This window comes from Lytechinus variegatus, chromosome 12 (genome assembly GCF_018143015.1).
Source record: "Lytechinus variegatus isolate NC3 chromosome 12, Lvar_3.0, whole genome shotgun sequence".
Classification (NCBI taxonomy): domain Eukaryota; kingdom Metazoa; phylum Echinodermata; class Echinoidea; order Temnopleuroida; family Toxopneustidae; genus Lytechinus; species Lytechinus variegatus.
In genome coordinates, this window is record NC_054751.1 from 24,628,661 (window position 1) to 24,646,545 (window position 17,885).

The 17,885-nt window shown below is 38.7% G+C and overlaps 1 protein-coding gene across 4 annotated transcripts in view; it reads left to right on the plus strand.

Moving 5' to 3' along the window:
* The first annotated feature begins 1,162 nt into the window (after positions 1-1,162).
* The window catches only part of LOC121425582 (1-phosphatidylinositol 4,5-bisphosphate phosphodiesterase epsilon-1-like), a 122,662-nt gene continuing 105,939 nt past the window's right edge, over positions 1,163-17,885 (plus strand). For 2 of the 4 annotated variants that reach the window (XM_041621676.1, XM_041621677.1), the window contains exon 1: positions 1,163-2,777. In XM_041621676.1, coding sequence (XP_041477610.1) covers positions 1,193-2,777 — 1,585 coding nt within the window. In that variant the 5' untranslated portion in view covers positions 1,163-1,192. Of the gene's footprint in view, positions 2,778-6,836; positions 6,918-11,153; positions 11,422-17,885 lie in introns of those variants that run through there. The other 2 variants (XM_041621679.1, XM_041621678.1) reach the window with 2 other exon arrangements.

The window sequence follows — 17,885 nt, forward strand, 5'->3', positions numbered from 1 at the left end:
CAAGAAAATAAAGGAATTTGAATTGTCAAATATAACTATATTATGTACGTGCTTGTCAGAGAGATTTATAGAGGAACGTCTGTGTCTAATGGAACTTAGAACGATAAAATCATCTTGAGTAATGGAGACCAGAAGTTACTTTTTGTCAGAACTACTCTTTATAAAAAGTAATTATTCGTCCTTGTCATTATTTCAGGTTTTCTATCCCCATTAATGATTGAGTCTTTCCGAGCTCTTTTTTATTAGAAACATGGAAAAGTCGCATTAAAGTTTGTAACTAAAAGTCGCATTAAAGTTTAATTAAAAAAATGAAATGTTTATGTTTGAAAACATTTTCGGCGGAAGCCAAACAATTTAGGGGGGACCACAAAATTTCTTTGACAAGCAAAAACAAAAAAAGGTTATCGACAAGAAATTTAGGGGGGGACAGGTCCGCCTCCCCCCGCCCCCCTCCCCCACTTCCGCCGCCTTTGTTTGAAAATGAGCTTAGTACCGTTTGGTGTGAGTTATATGTTATTATCAGGATTATGCAGATCTCAAATGTCTATAACAAACAAAGTTTAAGAGGATTTCATGTCCAATTTGATGAAAGACTGATATAAGATAAAGGAATTTGATTTTTTTAAACATATCATGTCAGTGCTTGTCAGAGAGATTTATGGATTCATGTGGGCGCGTTCTGGTCTATTGGTTCTGACTCTCGCCTTTCAAACAGAGGGTCGTGGGTTCGAATCCTATAGCCATGGCGTGTTTTCCTTCAGCAAGAAATTTATCCACGCTGTGCTACTCTCGACGCAGGTGAGGTGAATGGGTACCCGGCAGGATTAATTCATTGAATGCACCAAGCGCCTTAAGCAGCTGGAGCTACAGCCGGGGTAATATATATAGGGCGCCATTGATAGGCAACTAGATAAATCGGCGCCTCATAAGTGCTATATATTATTATTATTGTTATTATTATTATTGTTATTATTATTATTGTTATTATTATTATTGTTATCATTATTATTACTACTATTATTATTATTATCATTATTATAGAGGAACGTCTGTGCCTAATGAAACATAGAAAAATAAAATCATCTTGTGATTTTGAGACTTGATCAATGTATTCTAGAGGGTAACAAGCTTTTAATTCTTGGTTTGTTCCTATGTCCAGGCCCGGCGTCTGGTGGAGGCGGTCTGTCGTCGAATGGAGAAACAAAGATCACGAACGGGTCTAGGAGCTGTTCTCAAATCGTCCAGGGGGCGACGAGCAAGCTTACAACCAAGTGAAGAAGCTCCTAGATTAACATCCATTGGTCGACGTCTCAGTTCGTTGACTAAAGAAGGTCCGCCCCACGGTCCTGACCATTATCCCCTGGGCTCACCGAGTTTTGGATCACCGCTAGGATTGGCTCATCCTAAACCAGCAGGAAGGTTTGGTATACCAAACAACAAGCTTCCAAGTAAGTTCCGCAAGTTCTCCCTCCCAAAGTTGAAGAGCATCCCTTGCATAGCAGCATTGACGATCAACATGTCATTGTTGGTTGGTGAAGTCGAGAGTCCACCAGGTACCGTGCTTGCCGATGCCCAACTCCTTCGACTCGCCATTCAAAGAAATAATGTGGAGAGTGTGACAGAGGTTCTTGATCGGCATTATGAGTTGTTCAACGTCGGACCCGAAGCAGCGACTGCACCATCAACACCTCAGCCACACAGGCGAAGCAGAAGCGATAGTTTGCAGGTGGAGGTCCTTTTACAGCAGAGCACTGCACTCATCAACAAGTTCCAAGATGGAAGGGTCACTCCTGAACCAGAAGAAGAAGAACCTGCGGAACTGAAAGACACCGTTCCTTTGGTATTCAAGAATGCACTTCATCTGGCCATTGCTCACGGGTCTCTGGATGTGGTTCAACTGCTTTTGAAGCGTGGTATTGATCCTTGTTTGTCTGGAAGATGCAGATACAGTCGGCAACCTACCGGGCAATCAGATGAGACAGGTTCGCCTACCAATGGCCGGTACAGCTATGTAGACATTGACGATGCTTATCTGGATAGACCTAGTTTATTTTTCGCTGTGCATAACGCAAGTGCCGTCATTGTTCGCATGTTACTTCGGTATGGTGCTGTACCAGACCAAACGGACTGTGATCGTTGTACTCCTTTACATGTGGCTGCAAGGGGGTTTCATCAACGATGGGAATGCGCTCAAGTACTGCTTGTCCATGGAGCCAGTATATTGAGCCCTGATAAGGATGGTATCCGACCAGTAGATCTGGCTCCTCGTCTGCGGAAGCTCCAAAGAAGGATTCTCCTAGATCACCTTGACGTTCTATCTCCGGACAATCTTCACCTGCATTGTGAAGATGGTCCAAGAGTACGGATTAGACCTCTCCGTGATAGCAGAAAGCATTCATCCGGTCTGATGGCATTACCAAGGTTTGTCGCTCGTGTGGCACGATCAAGGTCACCGAACACCAACGAAAAGGATCGACGAGCGACAGTGTGTGTATCAAACGATAACGAGGCCGAGGAAGAGAAGGCAAGATCACGGGCGGGGAGGAAGATGAGCTTCTGGGGCTGGCCTAAGAGACGACGTAAGTCCCGTGAGGATTCGAAGGACAGTGATTGTGATCCGGGTGAACAATCAGCCCCTTGTGGAGTTGCTGTCAGTGTTTCCGGGACACCAGGTGGCTCGATGAAAGAAAATGTACAGATCACCACAGAAACTGAAACACCAACTAAGAACCCGACAAGGAGAACAGGAAAAACGATGCTGGTGTCAGCAAACATTGGTAAGTTTAGATTTACGTTTATTCACATTATCGTCATATTACTTGAAAAAAATGAAAAGAAAATGAAAACGATTGAAACCTACTAGTTATCTCTTTAACTTAACTATAACACAATTATTCACACCATTATTTAAACAATAACCACAAATATACAAAGAAGGCCATTTGTTTAAAGACTACGTTGTATAGGCCTACATTCAACAAATTTCATTTTAATGTTTACTTTTCTCTTTTCTTTCAAAGAACATTATTGAATCATTCATAGCTGGCATTTTTCCCTTCCTGATCGGGTACGGTAATACGAATGCTTTTCATAAAATTCACTATAAGGAATGAACATGATTAAGACATAGAAAGAGGAGAGAGAAAAAGATCTAATTCATTGCTATTGGATCTTTAACATCTTTATCCCCTGGAGCCTTTAACCTATGTCTTCCTGGTATATCATGTTACTCCCAGCATAGCCTAGTGACGTATATGCCGAGTCTTCCGTGGTAATTGTCAAATCACAAATGAATCCAATTCATAAACTCCCTGTCTTTCATTAGCCATACTAAATTGAGCCAGGGCTAAGTTGGCGATTGAAATGATAATGGGGTTTGGGAGGGGGTGGATGGAATGAAGGAGAGTGTACATCATGCGAGAGGTATTTCCATGGGGGGGGTGGGTGTGATAACGTGACAAGGGGGGGGAGGGAGCGCTGTGGGAGTGATAGCAGGAACTGCGCACCATATGCAAGTGTGGCTATCGGGGGGGGGGGGGCGGAATTTTGTCTGTGTCGGTAGCCCCACCCACCAAAAAATACAAAGAAATTATATCATTATTAATCCCTCTGTATATTATGAATTACATTGAATGTATTCCGAATTGTGGACCTCAAATTTAAGCTTTATGCCATGTCAATGTTTACTTTCTCCAAGGAGCTTGAAGCTCCTTGTTTTTCTCCCTTTTTGTGAGTGTTTACATCAAATTGATATACATGTTCGAATAGCAACTTAATTTCGTAGGCTATGATCAATGTGAAAAATTTAACATGTTTGAGATCAATACATTTCCTTTAAACGAATATATCAATGATTAATTAAAAATATTATATCATTATCTATGAATGCCCTTTTAATTTCGGTGTTCTATAACTATATCTGATCATATGTTCCATCCCATAAACTTTTCTCCGATGAGAACACTCACACGAGGGAAATGAATGAATAAAAAAGAAGCAAGAATTATAAGTTCATATAGCACGCGTTACTGGTAAAATATCAAATTTCTGGTTCACCGTTCGACTTGCATTTGTCTCGTGTCGTCTTAATAATAAATGACGTTCACCAGACGTAAGAGGGGTTCACACTGTCCCGTTACCTGAGTGCGTTTGGTTTCCATGCGCACAAACACACACGCATTTGGGACTGGGTGAGAATTACTGGCGTAGATCAACCGATAAGGATGGGTCAGTGAGAACGATACAATACTCAAATGTAAGGATATCTTCTTATCACAGCCGCCCAAATATCGTGACCTTTAAGTCTTTTGCTGACGTACTCTTAGTTGATAGACAATAAAAACTGCGACGGCAGAAGGAATATTTATCTCCAGGGTATCTGGAAAGGGGCACTAAAGAAACATTTTTGAGGGGTATTTAAAATATGGCACGAAAAGAAATAATATAAAGGGTTTTTGCATCCGTCAATTGATTATGAAAAGTTGTAACCATGGTAACATGAATCAAAACGTTAACTACATGTATCAACCAATCAGAAATTTGCTCTATTAGGTCAATGCACTTTTGCCTCACCCCCCTCCCTCCATGTCGTAATATCTATTCTTGATCATGATTCAATCTATTAAGAGGAGGATGATTATATTAATGGGACATCAAATGATGCAAGTATGGTTTCAAGTGACATCAACCAAGAATTATATATATATATTGTCCAAAGTGCTATACAACTTGGACCAAAAGAAACTATAGCATTTCCACCTGAATGACAGGGAAATAGTTTTGATTGAGCAAGATAAAGTTTTATAGACAGGAAGACTCATTATAACACTGCCAGTCAATAGTTTCAAACTTTGTAAATTAGATCAATACTGATTGCACTTTAATGATAAAAAGGGAACGCTTCCTTTACACGCATATATACATGTATATATATATTTATATATATATCAATAAAAAGTTTACACTTTGAAAAAGCCCTGGGAATAAAAAAACTATACAACATGCGGATACTTTTTCACAAATAATCTTGGGTCTCATCTATCAAATGAAATTAAAATTTTTGACAGAATGTTGCACTTGAGTGAGCACTGTCCATTTTTGTTTGCGCAGAAATGATCGTTTTCACGCTGTGTCACGGGCAAAGGACGAAATCAAACTTACCCTGCGAAACATTTCTCATACATTTCCCTTGCACTTTTAATCAATTGAAATAAAACAGATAAATTGAAGCATTTTGTAACAAATTGCCAACCAAATTGAAATTTCAACACTCAGTAAGAACAACTTTTACCCTTTTTTTTTCTTCCAGCTGGATCTGAGGATATAAATGAATCTGAACACAAATTTATATCAGACATCTCCAGCATTTTTTTCACTGAGTTTTATATTTAAAGTGGGTTTACGTTTCATTTTTCATTTAATAATTGTTTCTTAACACTTTTCCAAGCTTGACAATGATTAACGAAATGAAAATCAAACCTAAGCCATTTCATGTAAATCACAGCTTAGCGTAAAGCAAATATCGTCACAATGACCTCGGTGTGTGGGGGAGTGGGATAGGGTGCAATGCACTCTCTGAAGTGTTTTGAGCAAAGAAACAAGTTTAAAAAGGTGAAAGATATCTTCAAATCAATTTTAATAGCTAAATTCCACGTGTTCTTCATGATTAAGGTTTACTTTTAATCGCATAACTATTTCAAAGTTCTGCGCAAATCATTTTTCACAAGTAAGTGGTGCTCACTCAAACGGAAATATTTTTCGACAGTTATATCGTCATTTGCTATAAATACAGCTAGAAAGCATGGAGACGAAGCCTGGTCTGGGCTTCATCAGATTTAATTACGAGCTTACGGCCATTGGGCCTCCTTCAGGTATCTGAAGATGTATAAGGAAATTTCAGCCTATTGAAGACATATAAAGATAAACACCATCTTACATGACTTTAAAACGAAATGGAATGATAGCATTACTGTTAGATAATAAAAAGTGGGCCAAGTCCGACAGAGAATAGAGTAAGATATCCATAATCTTTAGTGTCATAAAAGATTATGCAACAGCGGCGAGTTGGTTGAGAGGTGGATGCAAAATCGTGTTGCCGCAATTAGGAAAGTTAATATAAAGAAAATAAAGGGATGTCGGGCGGGTGGTGTAAGATTATTTTAGGAATAGGTTGGGGGCGATGTCACAGAGGGGTCTGGTTCAGTTATGGACAGTTCTTGGGTTGTAGTTTATGATCACAAGGAATTCTCATCATTCCCTGGAACAATTACATTAAAAAGAAACGAATCTGTCCGTTGTCTTCCTCAAATGCCCCCCTCCCGATCAACCTTCCTACCCCTCCCTCCATCACTGGCTGATGGAGATACGATGTGTCAATGCTGCCATAGCCCCCTGAATGCTACTGTCACAGCAACGAACCCGGCTCAAGACCGATCAAGGATATTACGTTATTTTATATAGCATCATCGGTCGGAATTGAGATCGGCTTCGTTGGAGTGACGGTGGAATAACGAAGACAAGATTGGAACACGTGGTTATTCTGAGAGAGAGAGCGGACTCGAGTCAACACAAATGAAGCACGACAGTTCACCGTGGCATTTTCTAGACAGATTTTTTTTGGGGTTGATATCAATAATGCAACCATGTACGTTCTGAGCCCTGGAATAGTTATCTGCTGAAGATGGCATTTGATTGAACAGCGCTATGACCGAGTTTCCTACTCTCTATTACAGTCCGAGTACAATGGTCGAGTACCAGGATCCTGTTTTCTTTTTCTCTTCATATTTCAAAGATACCGTAATCTGTTATCTTAAGCTGATGTGAACATACCACTTTTCAAAATAAGTCCAATGATTGTCAGGGACCAATCGTGTGCAAGATATTGTTTTTCGATGACGTGTGGACCAATCAGACGGAAGGTAAGTCGAGAATATATTTATCGGTCATGTGATAGATGACGGAATGCTTATAGGTGTATGAATGTTAGACTAAATCAGTGATGGCATTGTAATTGATCTTCGTATTTGTAAAAATGGTTAAATGTGGTTTGGAAGCCAATAAAACCAAAATGTACTTCCTTTTGAAATGCTTAATTAATTACTGGACCGAAAAGTTTATTAATTTTGAACTGTTGTGTCGCATCACATAGACGTACTCATGAAGGCTGGGGCGGGGGGGGGGGGGCAAGTGGGTAGGATGGTTTGGACAAGCAGGTGAACTATTTAATCTTTTTTATATTAACTGACGGGATGCTATATTGTAGATTCAAAGATAAAACAAAAATCAACGAGTTGAAATGTCCTTTATTTTTCAAAATGTTCATTTTAATCCCCTTTTTAGGCCTAAATATATTCTTTTAATTCAATTGTGCTCATATGGCATTAATCATTTACATGAATTCCTAGCCTGTATGGTCATGACAGTTTGAAAATGACATGGTTTGTTGAATCTTTGAAGGGATCAATATATGAGAGACAATTAGACAGTATCGTTCATCAAAACAGCATCGTTACCCTCTCCCCCTCCTTCTTGCCAACATGATTTACACTCTTGTTTCGGCTGTGTGACATAATAATCGGAAAGGTGCCAGTCGTGTCTACTTTGTTCTGTTTCAAAGTTACTCGTTTTCCGAGTTACCTTGACTCGAAATTAAGTGAATTTCAGCCGATGCCACTCCGTGTTAAATCAACGCGGAACTTGTGAGTCACTTTAACTGGGAGCAAAGTTGACTCCCAGATGGCACTATTCCGAGTCGAATTCGACTCTGCAAAAACAAATGTGTATTATTTCATTTGTGTAAAATTAAGATGTCCATTAACGAATGTTTTTTGCTCCTAATCAGCTAGCGTTGAGCTTTGCTAAAGTATGAAAATGCTCAAAACGCTTCGATCACTTAGATCGCTATTTTTTTCAAGACAGTCGATTCTGTATTTCTTTATACATACACATACAAGAGGGTTTTTTTGTATGAATTAAGAAAATACTTCCTTGACGCAATTAGTCGCATGATGAAAACATACTGAAAAATAGAATGAAAATAGTTTAACGATATTTCCTATCGTGATGGCAACCTACCAGTCCACAAAAGATCTAAAACATGTCCCAAGCAATGTATAGACAGAGCTGAAAACAAAGCAAAAATAAAAATTAACCCTCGATCAAACAATTTCGTGATCGGGTTGTTGTATACCACGTGTGACTGACGTCACAATACAATAATATACTACCGAATAGGATGTATGACAGGAAGGAGCATACACAGAAGCAGATGCATAGCTCTGCTCTGTTTCCGTTTTAGATAAAAAAGAACTGACATGTTGTTTCCGGGATTTATTTCTCTTTATTGCAATTTTCAAATCATACAGTATATAGGCATGAAAATACGAATAATGGATTGTGTGTAAGAGCAGTACACTATGTACATGTATGTAAAATACTGTGTAGTTTAGTGAAGTAAGCGGCCCTTTTTTCAATGAACTTTCGATAAATTTCTTTCAAGTCTAGATATGGATACTTACAAACTTGAAAAGAAAAGATATTGTATTTAAATGAAAATTCAAGAATTTTCATTGTTCGATAATGAATTACACCATAATCCGATGATCATGATAAGTAAAAAACTGTTAGAATATGTTTCGTCATACTAATCATCATCATCATCATCACCACCACTATCATCAACATCATCATCATCATTATCATTATCATCACTATCATCACCACCATAATCATTATCATCACCACCACCACCACCATCATCATCATCATTGCTCATTAGTTACTAGTCCATCTATATCGTTAAGTAATTAGCAAAACGGTATTGGCCCCGATGAACTTTGTCATTTTTGTGAGTGCCGAATTATAAAAGCCCTTTAAAAAGAGGCCGTCGATTGATTAAGCTTACTCGACCAAAGTGTGTTATACTTCACCTTTTCTACTCTATAGAATATCCCACCACAGTACAGTTTTCACGACATCTTTACTAATTAACCTATTGTTGGCTCAATACTGTTTGTAATTGTGTCTCTGAGAGAGTAGGAATTCGGGTAAAGGTGGAAGAAAACCTAGTATACCCTGTTTTCACAGGTTAATGCGAGTAAGTACATACAGTAAAGGTCGACGGAATGATAGTAAATACCTTGAAAAAAAAATGACAGACATAAAATAATTGCGCAACAGATTTACGAAAGAATACAAATAAAACGGAAAACGGACATTTTTTTTTAATAAGATCGGAATAAAGAGGGAAAGAGAATAATATAGATTAGAGAAAATGAAATATTTACGGGAAAGAAAAAATTGATAGAATTAGAGGATAAGTGTCCATAAGAAAGTAATGGAGAGACAGAGAGGATGGGGTCGGGGGAGAAAAGAAGCTGGTGAAGCAAAATTGAAGAAAAAAAGGAATGATCGGCACTGATGAAAAGAGACACCAATGTAATCACTGCTCTGCCAGTCGCATCATAGCAACGGTGCATAGCAACGGGTAACTGTGTACACAACCGTTCCCAATTTGAATTACCCCACGCCGCGTGTAGGGATGACGAATCAATGAAACATTTCGTAGATAGAGAGGTGCTAAAATGACCTTTAATCTGCTGAGCTAGGGAAGGGGAGGACTGGGACGAGGGGGCTGTTAGAGGGAAGGTGTCAATAGCGCCCAGCCGTAACATTACCGAATCAGGATAATAGAAACATGAATTAAGAGCCAAAAAAGGACAATGCCAACGTTGATGAAAATAATCTTAACAAAAGTATTGTTTTAGTCACCATCATTTATGACGGTATAAATAAAGCGCGTTGCAAGTTATCTCAGATCGTATAATTATTATATCATAATCCAATTCTATCATTTCAAATTCTGATTGATTCATTTTAAGAATTGCTTTCTAGCCAGGTATTCTGATTTATTTCATCACATTAAAAATAATGAACACTTTAACAATGTAGCTTTCTACACTATTCTTTTTATAAGGAGGTATCTCACTGGACGGCTAATGCTTAAGAACGTTTCAAATTTTGATTCTTGCGAATGTTTGCTTGTAATATCTAAATGTAGTTACAAACTGCTTTAAAACGGAAAAAATATGTTTGCAAGAGATCGACGTACATTTTTAATCAGAGGATCTATTTTATACGCGAGTCATTTGCTCATTTGATCGCTATTTTTGACGAATGAAAGAGAACTTCAGACAGCGGCGGATCCGGGATTTTCAAGGGGGGCGCACATTTGCCAGAAGAAAAATTTGACTAGCCAAAAAAAAGTTTTTTAACAAAAAATTAAGGACATTTCGTCCACGAAAAAAATTGACAAGCAAAAAAAGTCTGCAATTTCAAGGGTGGGGGGCACACTTCTGTTTTAACGGCATTTTGGTATTTGACATTACAAATTTTAATGGGCCTCTAAGGGGGGGGGCACGGTAGACTTTGCTCCCCCCCTGGATCTGCCAGTGACTTGCAAACGCCAGCAATAATTAAAGGAAAACAGTTTCGGAAAGAAATTTTGAATATGTTTAAACTTTCTTTGCGACAAGAAAAACTGTTTTCAGAAACGAAAACTGTTTAGGAGCTTTACTTTGGAATCTTTTACGAATCCTGGCGAAATCTCTGATTCGTAACGTTCACAAGCATTCGCCGCTCAGTCCTGAAATAACCCTGTGCTGGCCAATCTATGCTATTTATTTTTCCTGAATACATGTTTAAAATAATTAAGACAAAACGTCTTCTGTCGAGATGATACCATAGGTGTAAGGTAAAAAAGACAAGCGGAGACCATGTTTCTACTTCAAGAAACAATGTCTCAATGGCCCTTTTTTTAGCTATAGAATCACCATAACAGTATAATAGTGTTGTTATACGATCCTCGATTAATACAAACAGAAACAATGATAAAAGAAATAAAGGAAAACAGGGCGCTATGAGTCATAGGTAATATACAAATAATACCTCGAATTTGTTTGCCGTGTTTTCTTACGACTTAGCCTGTAAATACGAATTCGTTGCTCCGTTCCTTATTTCTGCATATTATTCTGTTATCTTAATCTTATGTGTTCGATTTACATCCTGATAAACAAACACATTCCAGGATCACCTCTAATTTATTGAGAAATATTCAGCTTCTGATGTTTCTCTAGGAAGCCGACTAAGCACTTGTTACTTTTGATCATGACAGAGAAGGTCTACCAGAATCAAACCGGGTCTTCAATTTGGGACCCAATCTCCTCTAAATTCCTCACTTTCTGGGCTGTATCTTTCAGATATCCAAAGTAATGAATTAATTTCAACTAACGTCATAAAAGCGTTGTATTTATAAAAAAAAGTGATGGGGGATCTATAAGAAGTTGATAAGAAGTAGATGAGTGTTTAAAATGGCGTTTCCGGTCAGACGTCGACGCATTGGCCAGACTCTCGAGACTATTCCAGGTATGTTACTTGCCATTTGCTATGTTTTCCTATACATTCGAGTAGTATTATCCTCACTAAATTGTTCTTCTTTTGGTGGAGTGGCGGGAGATTTATTATAGGGAATCATGGAGATATTGACGATACGCTGCTTGTTCTCTATTCAAATCATTATCCAGTTTTAGATCAAAATATAAAAAAAAACATTCTGCTCGCGCTTTGCGATCGCATTATTAATGTAGAAAGATATCTAATTACTCATCCTTTTTATGATGTACAAAAATCATGAATAGAGTGTTCAATTTTTAGGTGTAAATCTCGGATTGTTACGCTCGCATTAATTTTATTGGTTAGTTATATTCTTATCTTTTTTACGATTTTTCCTTCTTTGTTTGATCGTAGATATTCTATTATTGTACTCTTCCGAAATAGAGACTTGCATGATGATGCGTCGTAAAATGCCCTTTTACTATTAACACATTCGAATTACATGTTCTGTTGAAACAAAGTTTTTTTTTATGATGAGAATTAAAGCTTACTAGGCATTGCAACAAATGTACGCAAACTAGATTTTATTAATTGCACTTTTAACAATAAATTTGAATTAAATACAATTAATTACTTGGTGGACAGGATTATGTGTATCAATGTGGCATGATCTGTATAGTGCATATTTTTGTTTGCAAACTTAATTAAAGGCCAAGTCCACCTCAGAAAAATGTTGATTTGAATCAATAGAGAAAAATCAGACAAGCACAATGCTGAAGATTTCATCAAAATCGGATGTAAAATAAGAAAGTTATGACATTTCAAAGTTTCGCTTATTTTAAACAAAGACTCACTCACTATTTCTTTTTTTTTTTTATTGTTTGAATTATACAATATTTCAATTTTTACGAATTTGACGATTAGGACCTCCTTGCCTGAAGCACAAAATGTTAAAATATTGGAATTTCACGTGTTCAGGGAGTAATGAAACTTCATTTCACATGACAATGACGAGAAAATCAAAATATTTCATATTTCAAACAATAAAAAACAAAAGAAATAGTGAGTGAATGACATCATCGACTCTCTCATTTGGATGTAGCTGGCTCGTTCATATAACTGTTTTTGTGAAATGAAGCGAAATTTTGAAATGTCATAACTTTCTTATTTTACATCCGATTTTGATGAAATTTTCAGTGCTATGCTTGTTGAAATTTTCTCTTTTTATTCCAATCAAGTGTTTGTTGGGGTGGACTTGTCCTCTAACAACTCTCTACATTCTAACAGAACACTTTATCGGAAAAATTCATCCTGGAATCTGTACTTTGTGTTCAGTGTTCCTTCCCAAATGAAAGCATTTGTTATCCTTGTCTCTACCAGATTAGAAAAAAAGAAAGATGAACGTGAGTTATGTATAAACTTAGAAGGAGCATTGGTTCATGATTTATTCATGTAGCCGCCCATGTCTGTCTCTGATCGGAAAGAGGGTATAGCAATGGCAAGAGAGGGGCGAGAGAGGGAAGGTATAGAAAAACAGGAAGTGTGTATCTTGATGAATTAGTAGTTGTGTGCGTGAGAGGGGTGATATATGGTGGTTTGGGATGTGGGGTATGTGAGTGCGTGAGAGGGTAGTTTATGTTGGTTTTGGTTGTGGGGTGTGTGTGTGTGTGATAGAGAGAGGTTGGTATATGGTGTTTATGGTTGTAGGATATGTGTGTGTGAGAGGGTGGTATATGGTGTTTATGGTTGTAGGATATGTGTGCGTTAGAGGGTAGTATATGCTGGTTTGGGTTGGGGGCATATGTGTGCATGAGAGGAAATATATGTTGGTTTGGGTTGTGGGGTATGTGTGTGCGTGAGAGGGTAGTTTATGTGTGTTTGAATTGTGGGGTATGTGTGTGTGTGTGTGAGAGAGAGAGGGTGGTATATGGTGGTTTGGGTTGTGGGTATGGTTGTGTGTGTGTGCGTGAGAGGGTGGTATATGGTGGTTTGGGTTGTGGGGTATGAGTGTGCGTGAGAGGGTAGTTTATGTTTGTTTGAGTTGTGGGGTATGAGTGTGTGAGAGAGAGAGAGAGAGGTTGGTATATGGTGGTTTGGGTTGTGGGTATGGTTGTGTGTGTGTGCGTGAGAGGGTGATATATGGTGGTTTGGGTTGTGGGGTATGTGAGTGCGTGAGAGGATGGTATATGGTGGTTTGGGTTGTGGGTATGGTTGTGTGTGTGTGCGTGAGAGGGTGATATATGGTGGTTTGGGTTGTGGGTACGTGTGTGCGTGAGAGGGTAGTTTATGTTGGTTTCGGTTGTGGGGTATGTGTGTGTGAGAGGGTGGTATATGGTGGTTTGGGTTGTGGGGTATGTGTGTGCGTTAGAGGGTGGTATATGGTGGTTGTGGTTGTAGGGTATGTGTGCGAGTGTGAGGGTGGTATATGGTGGTTGTGGTTGTAGGATATGTGTGTGTGAGAGGGTGGTATATGGTGGTTTGGGTTGTGGGGCATGTGTGTGCGTGAGAGGGTAGTTTATGTTGGTTTGAGTTGTGGGTATGTGCGTGTGTGTGAGAGAGGGTGGTATATGGTGGTTTGGGTTGTGGGGTACGTGTGTGCGTGAGAGGAAATATATGGTGGTTTGGAATGTGGGGTATGTGGGTGCGTGAGAGGGTAGTTTCTGTTGGTATGGGTTTTGGGGTATGTGTGTGTGTGTGTGAGTGAGGGTGGTATATGGTGGTTTGGGTTGCAGGATATGTATGTGTGTGTGTGTGAGTCGGTGGTATATGGTGCTTTGCGTTATGGGGTAGGTGTGCATGAAAGGGTGGTATATGGTATTTTGGGTGTGTTGGGGTGTGGGTTTTATTTGCGTGGGAGTGTGGTATATGTTTTAGGGGATGTGTGTGGTAAATGTGTTACATTGTGATTTTGGATGTGGGTATAAGTGCGTGAGATGGTGATACATTTTCATTTGTGTTGGGGGTTGTATGCGTGAGATGATGTTAATATGCTTAGGGATGTGGGGTTTATTTGCGTGAAAGAGTAGTATAGGACGGTTTGGGGTGTGGGATATGTGTGTGTGATGGTAATGGTATGTGGTGGTTTTGGGTGTGGGTTATGTGTGTGCGTAAGAGGGATGCTATATGGTGGTTTAGGGTGCTGGGCATGTGTGCGTGATAGGAATGATATGTGGTGGTTTTAGGGTGTGTGTACGTGAAAAGAATGGTATATACGGTAGTTTGGGTGTTTGGAATGTTTGCGAGAGAGGGAAGGTGTGTGGCTGTATGGGGTGTGGGATTTGTGTGCTTTAGTGGGGTGGTATATGGTGGGGTGTGAATATGGGATGGTGTACAGAAAGTCAGAGAAAGAAAGAGAGAGAGAGTGAGTGAGCAAAATGGAGGGACAGATTGGTGAGTGCGTGGGTGCGGATGGGTTTGTGTGCGAGGGAAGGGAGAGCGTGAGAAAGTTCGAGATAGAAGGAGGTAAGAGTTGGTGGGAGTGCTTAACGTTGAACATGTTTTAGTGAGGATGTGAGTGTGTGGGGGTGAGACTCACCCACAAAAACATGGACATAAACTGGGTGATGAATTGCGCAAGGTGCCATTTCCGTAAAGACGTGTGAAATGCGTGTAACAGCTGTCAGAAGCAGGGCTCTGTTTGAAGCTCCTTGGCGTCACATATCACATGAGTTGAATAAGAATTGGACGAACCCACTGCGTGTTGATTGAATCATCATGGCATGCGATCGGATGCGAGCCACCGCATTACAGCAGACACAATGTAACATTAGTGCCCCCCCCCCATCCAGTATCAATCGAAGAGTCTCGATTGCATGGTTTCATGTCTCTCGTCAACTATCATTTAGGATGCTAACGTGATATTTGGTAAGGATAGTTCATCACCCCCCCCGTCTTCTTTCTCTCTGATAAATTTCATTAATATCATCCATAATCCTGTGTTTGATGTGGAGTACGTGTATCAACCAGTGTTCTATTAGTTCGCTCTGACTCTTAATTACTGAGATCATGCGCGCTTGTTGCAGTATCACTCCTTACAATTTCAGTCTGGCAGCGAGTGAATATACTAGCATATTAAGTTGGAAAATGACTCGTAGATTATTCTTTGATATCGCAAGGGTTGGGTTGATCTGAGCGATCTTCATTAGATCTTATGTTTTCAATGCACGAGTGAGAGAGCTCCCAGGAGAGTTTTGACGTTCTTAAGGGAACATTGGTGTTCAACTGATTGGAATAAAAATGTTCATGGTACTCTAGAACTATTCGGAAAACAGTTGTGGTCCTTTTCGAGACAACTTTGTTACGGTTTTATGAAAAGGTACGTTTTATTCAATCATTCACGCCGCTGTTTAGAGGGAAATTTCGTTTCAATAGTAAATGCCCTTACTCGTATTTATTTGAGTAAAACATCTCGAAATGTCGAAATGCAGGAAGGCTTGGGAAGAAGTAGCTATTCGTTTGTTTTTGAGGGGTAAGAAGGAAAAAGTGGTCTCACAAATTTAGAAAATCATCATGAGAACATCAAATATACCGTATCGTTGACCCGTTCAGACAATTCCTTGCTCTATATTATGATGAATTAATTTTATCAAGTTCCCATCCTTCGTAAAAATGTACCAATGTTATACTACTGTTGTATCAATCATTTATATGATTTAGACGATTCGTTAGAATGTCCTCCATATTCAAATTATGAAGTAAAGATCCTCCGTTGCCTGTAGATTGCGTAAGTGTTGTGTTTGTGTCAGTTATTATAATCACGGTGATAATATCGATGGTAACCTTTAAAAGTGATCAGATCTTATGAGCATCCTCTTGAAACGATCTCCCATCCTTCTATAGGCGTGAATTTTATTACCCTTCTTCACATAATATTGAGAGAAGGATTGATTTAAAGTTAAAGGGACTTGGAAGCGTTGGTGAAAATGCGTTTGAAAATGTGTCAATGAGATATTCCGTTATTGGTGACTATACCAATCAATTTGTCATTTTCTGTTTTCGTTTTGCCTGTTTTATTTATCTTACCATGCATACCGTGTAAGATGTTCACGTTGATGAAAACAGTGTTACATTTGCAAGAATACATGGTAAGATTGATTGTCAAATTTTGTGCAAAACTACACTTTGTCCGTTTAGCTTGTTAAAGCGCTTACGCTTCGCATTGATTCTAAAGGATTTATTCAACATCACTGTGAAGTCATATGTTATTAACATGTGCATGTTATCATGCTATCAACATGTGTGGCAGGGTATTTGCCACCACAAAATGATGTCAAAGCATGCAGGTAGTAATGAGAATATATATGTTTATTTTTGTTTGTAGGGGCATAGATAAATGTAAAAGAGTAGACAATTTTGAGAAAAGTAGACTGGTGAAACAAATCCAAAAAGAAGAATGATAATAACGATAACACTTTGTTCTTTTATAGCGCATCACACAGAGCAACTATGCGCGTCCCTATGCGTTAAAAGTATAAGAAAAGCTAGGGGACATGAAAGGAACATGTAGATACACTTCAATATGGGAATATTGGATACTGAGTTAACTGGAATATGATTTAAGTGTTTTGCAAGTATCACTTGACAGAAACTTTGAACTTCTCTAAATTACTTAGGCATATCAAAGCAGGAGGAAGTGCATTTCATAAAGTAGCGAGGGCGTGTGAAAAAGAACGTTCACCTTACGACTTAGCTGAGATGGAACAATGAATAATCCTTTTGAGCTTGATCTGAGAGTACGGGAAGGGCAAGGGCGGTAGTATGATACTAATTCTGTTAAATATGAAGGAGCAATATTATCAAAGCATTAATGCGCAAAAACTAAAAGCTTAAATAAAATACGGGAAAGGGCAGGAATCCAATGTAGATTTTGTTGAACAGAAGTGATTGACTCATATTTCTAGGACTTTGTTACTAATATTGCTACTCAAATTTGAATCGTCTGCAATTTCTTGATATGGCGATGTGTTAGTTCAAAAAGAAGACGAAAATAATTGTGGCATAAAACAAAAGCATGCACTAATTTTTCATTGGTGGGTCCGTACGAAAATTCGCGAAGTTTTATAATCTTATGCAAAGCATATGAGCTTGCACGACATTTTTGAGATGTAAAATTCTCAAATGTCAATTAATTATCAAAGATCACTTCAATATTTCTACAAGATCTGTTTGCCTTGTATATACAACCCATCAAGTTCTAAGGCAGGATGTTGTTTCTGTATCTCGAAAACGTGAGAAAATGTGAAGAAACTTTGTGTTTCTAGTATCTAGTTTAAGGCTATTCAGCTTAGACAATTCTTTGATAGCATGAATTCATTGTGTTATTTCAGTAGTTAGATCAGAAACATGTGTCTTTTATAAGTAATATAGAGTTGCGTGTCATCTCTTTAAAACGATTTCTGCACATTTTATTTATGTATTATTGATTCCAGAGGGGAGGTAGAGAGTGTAAATAAGATTAGACCCAACTCAGAGCCCTGTGGGACGCCTTGATTTAAAGA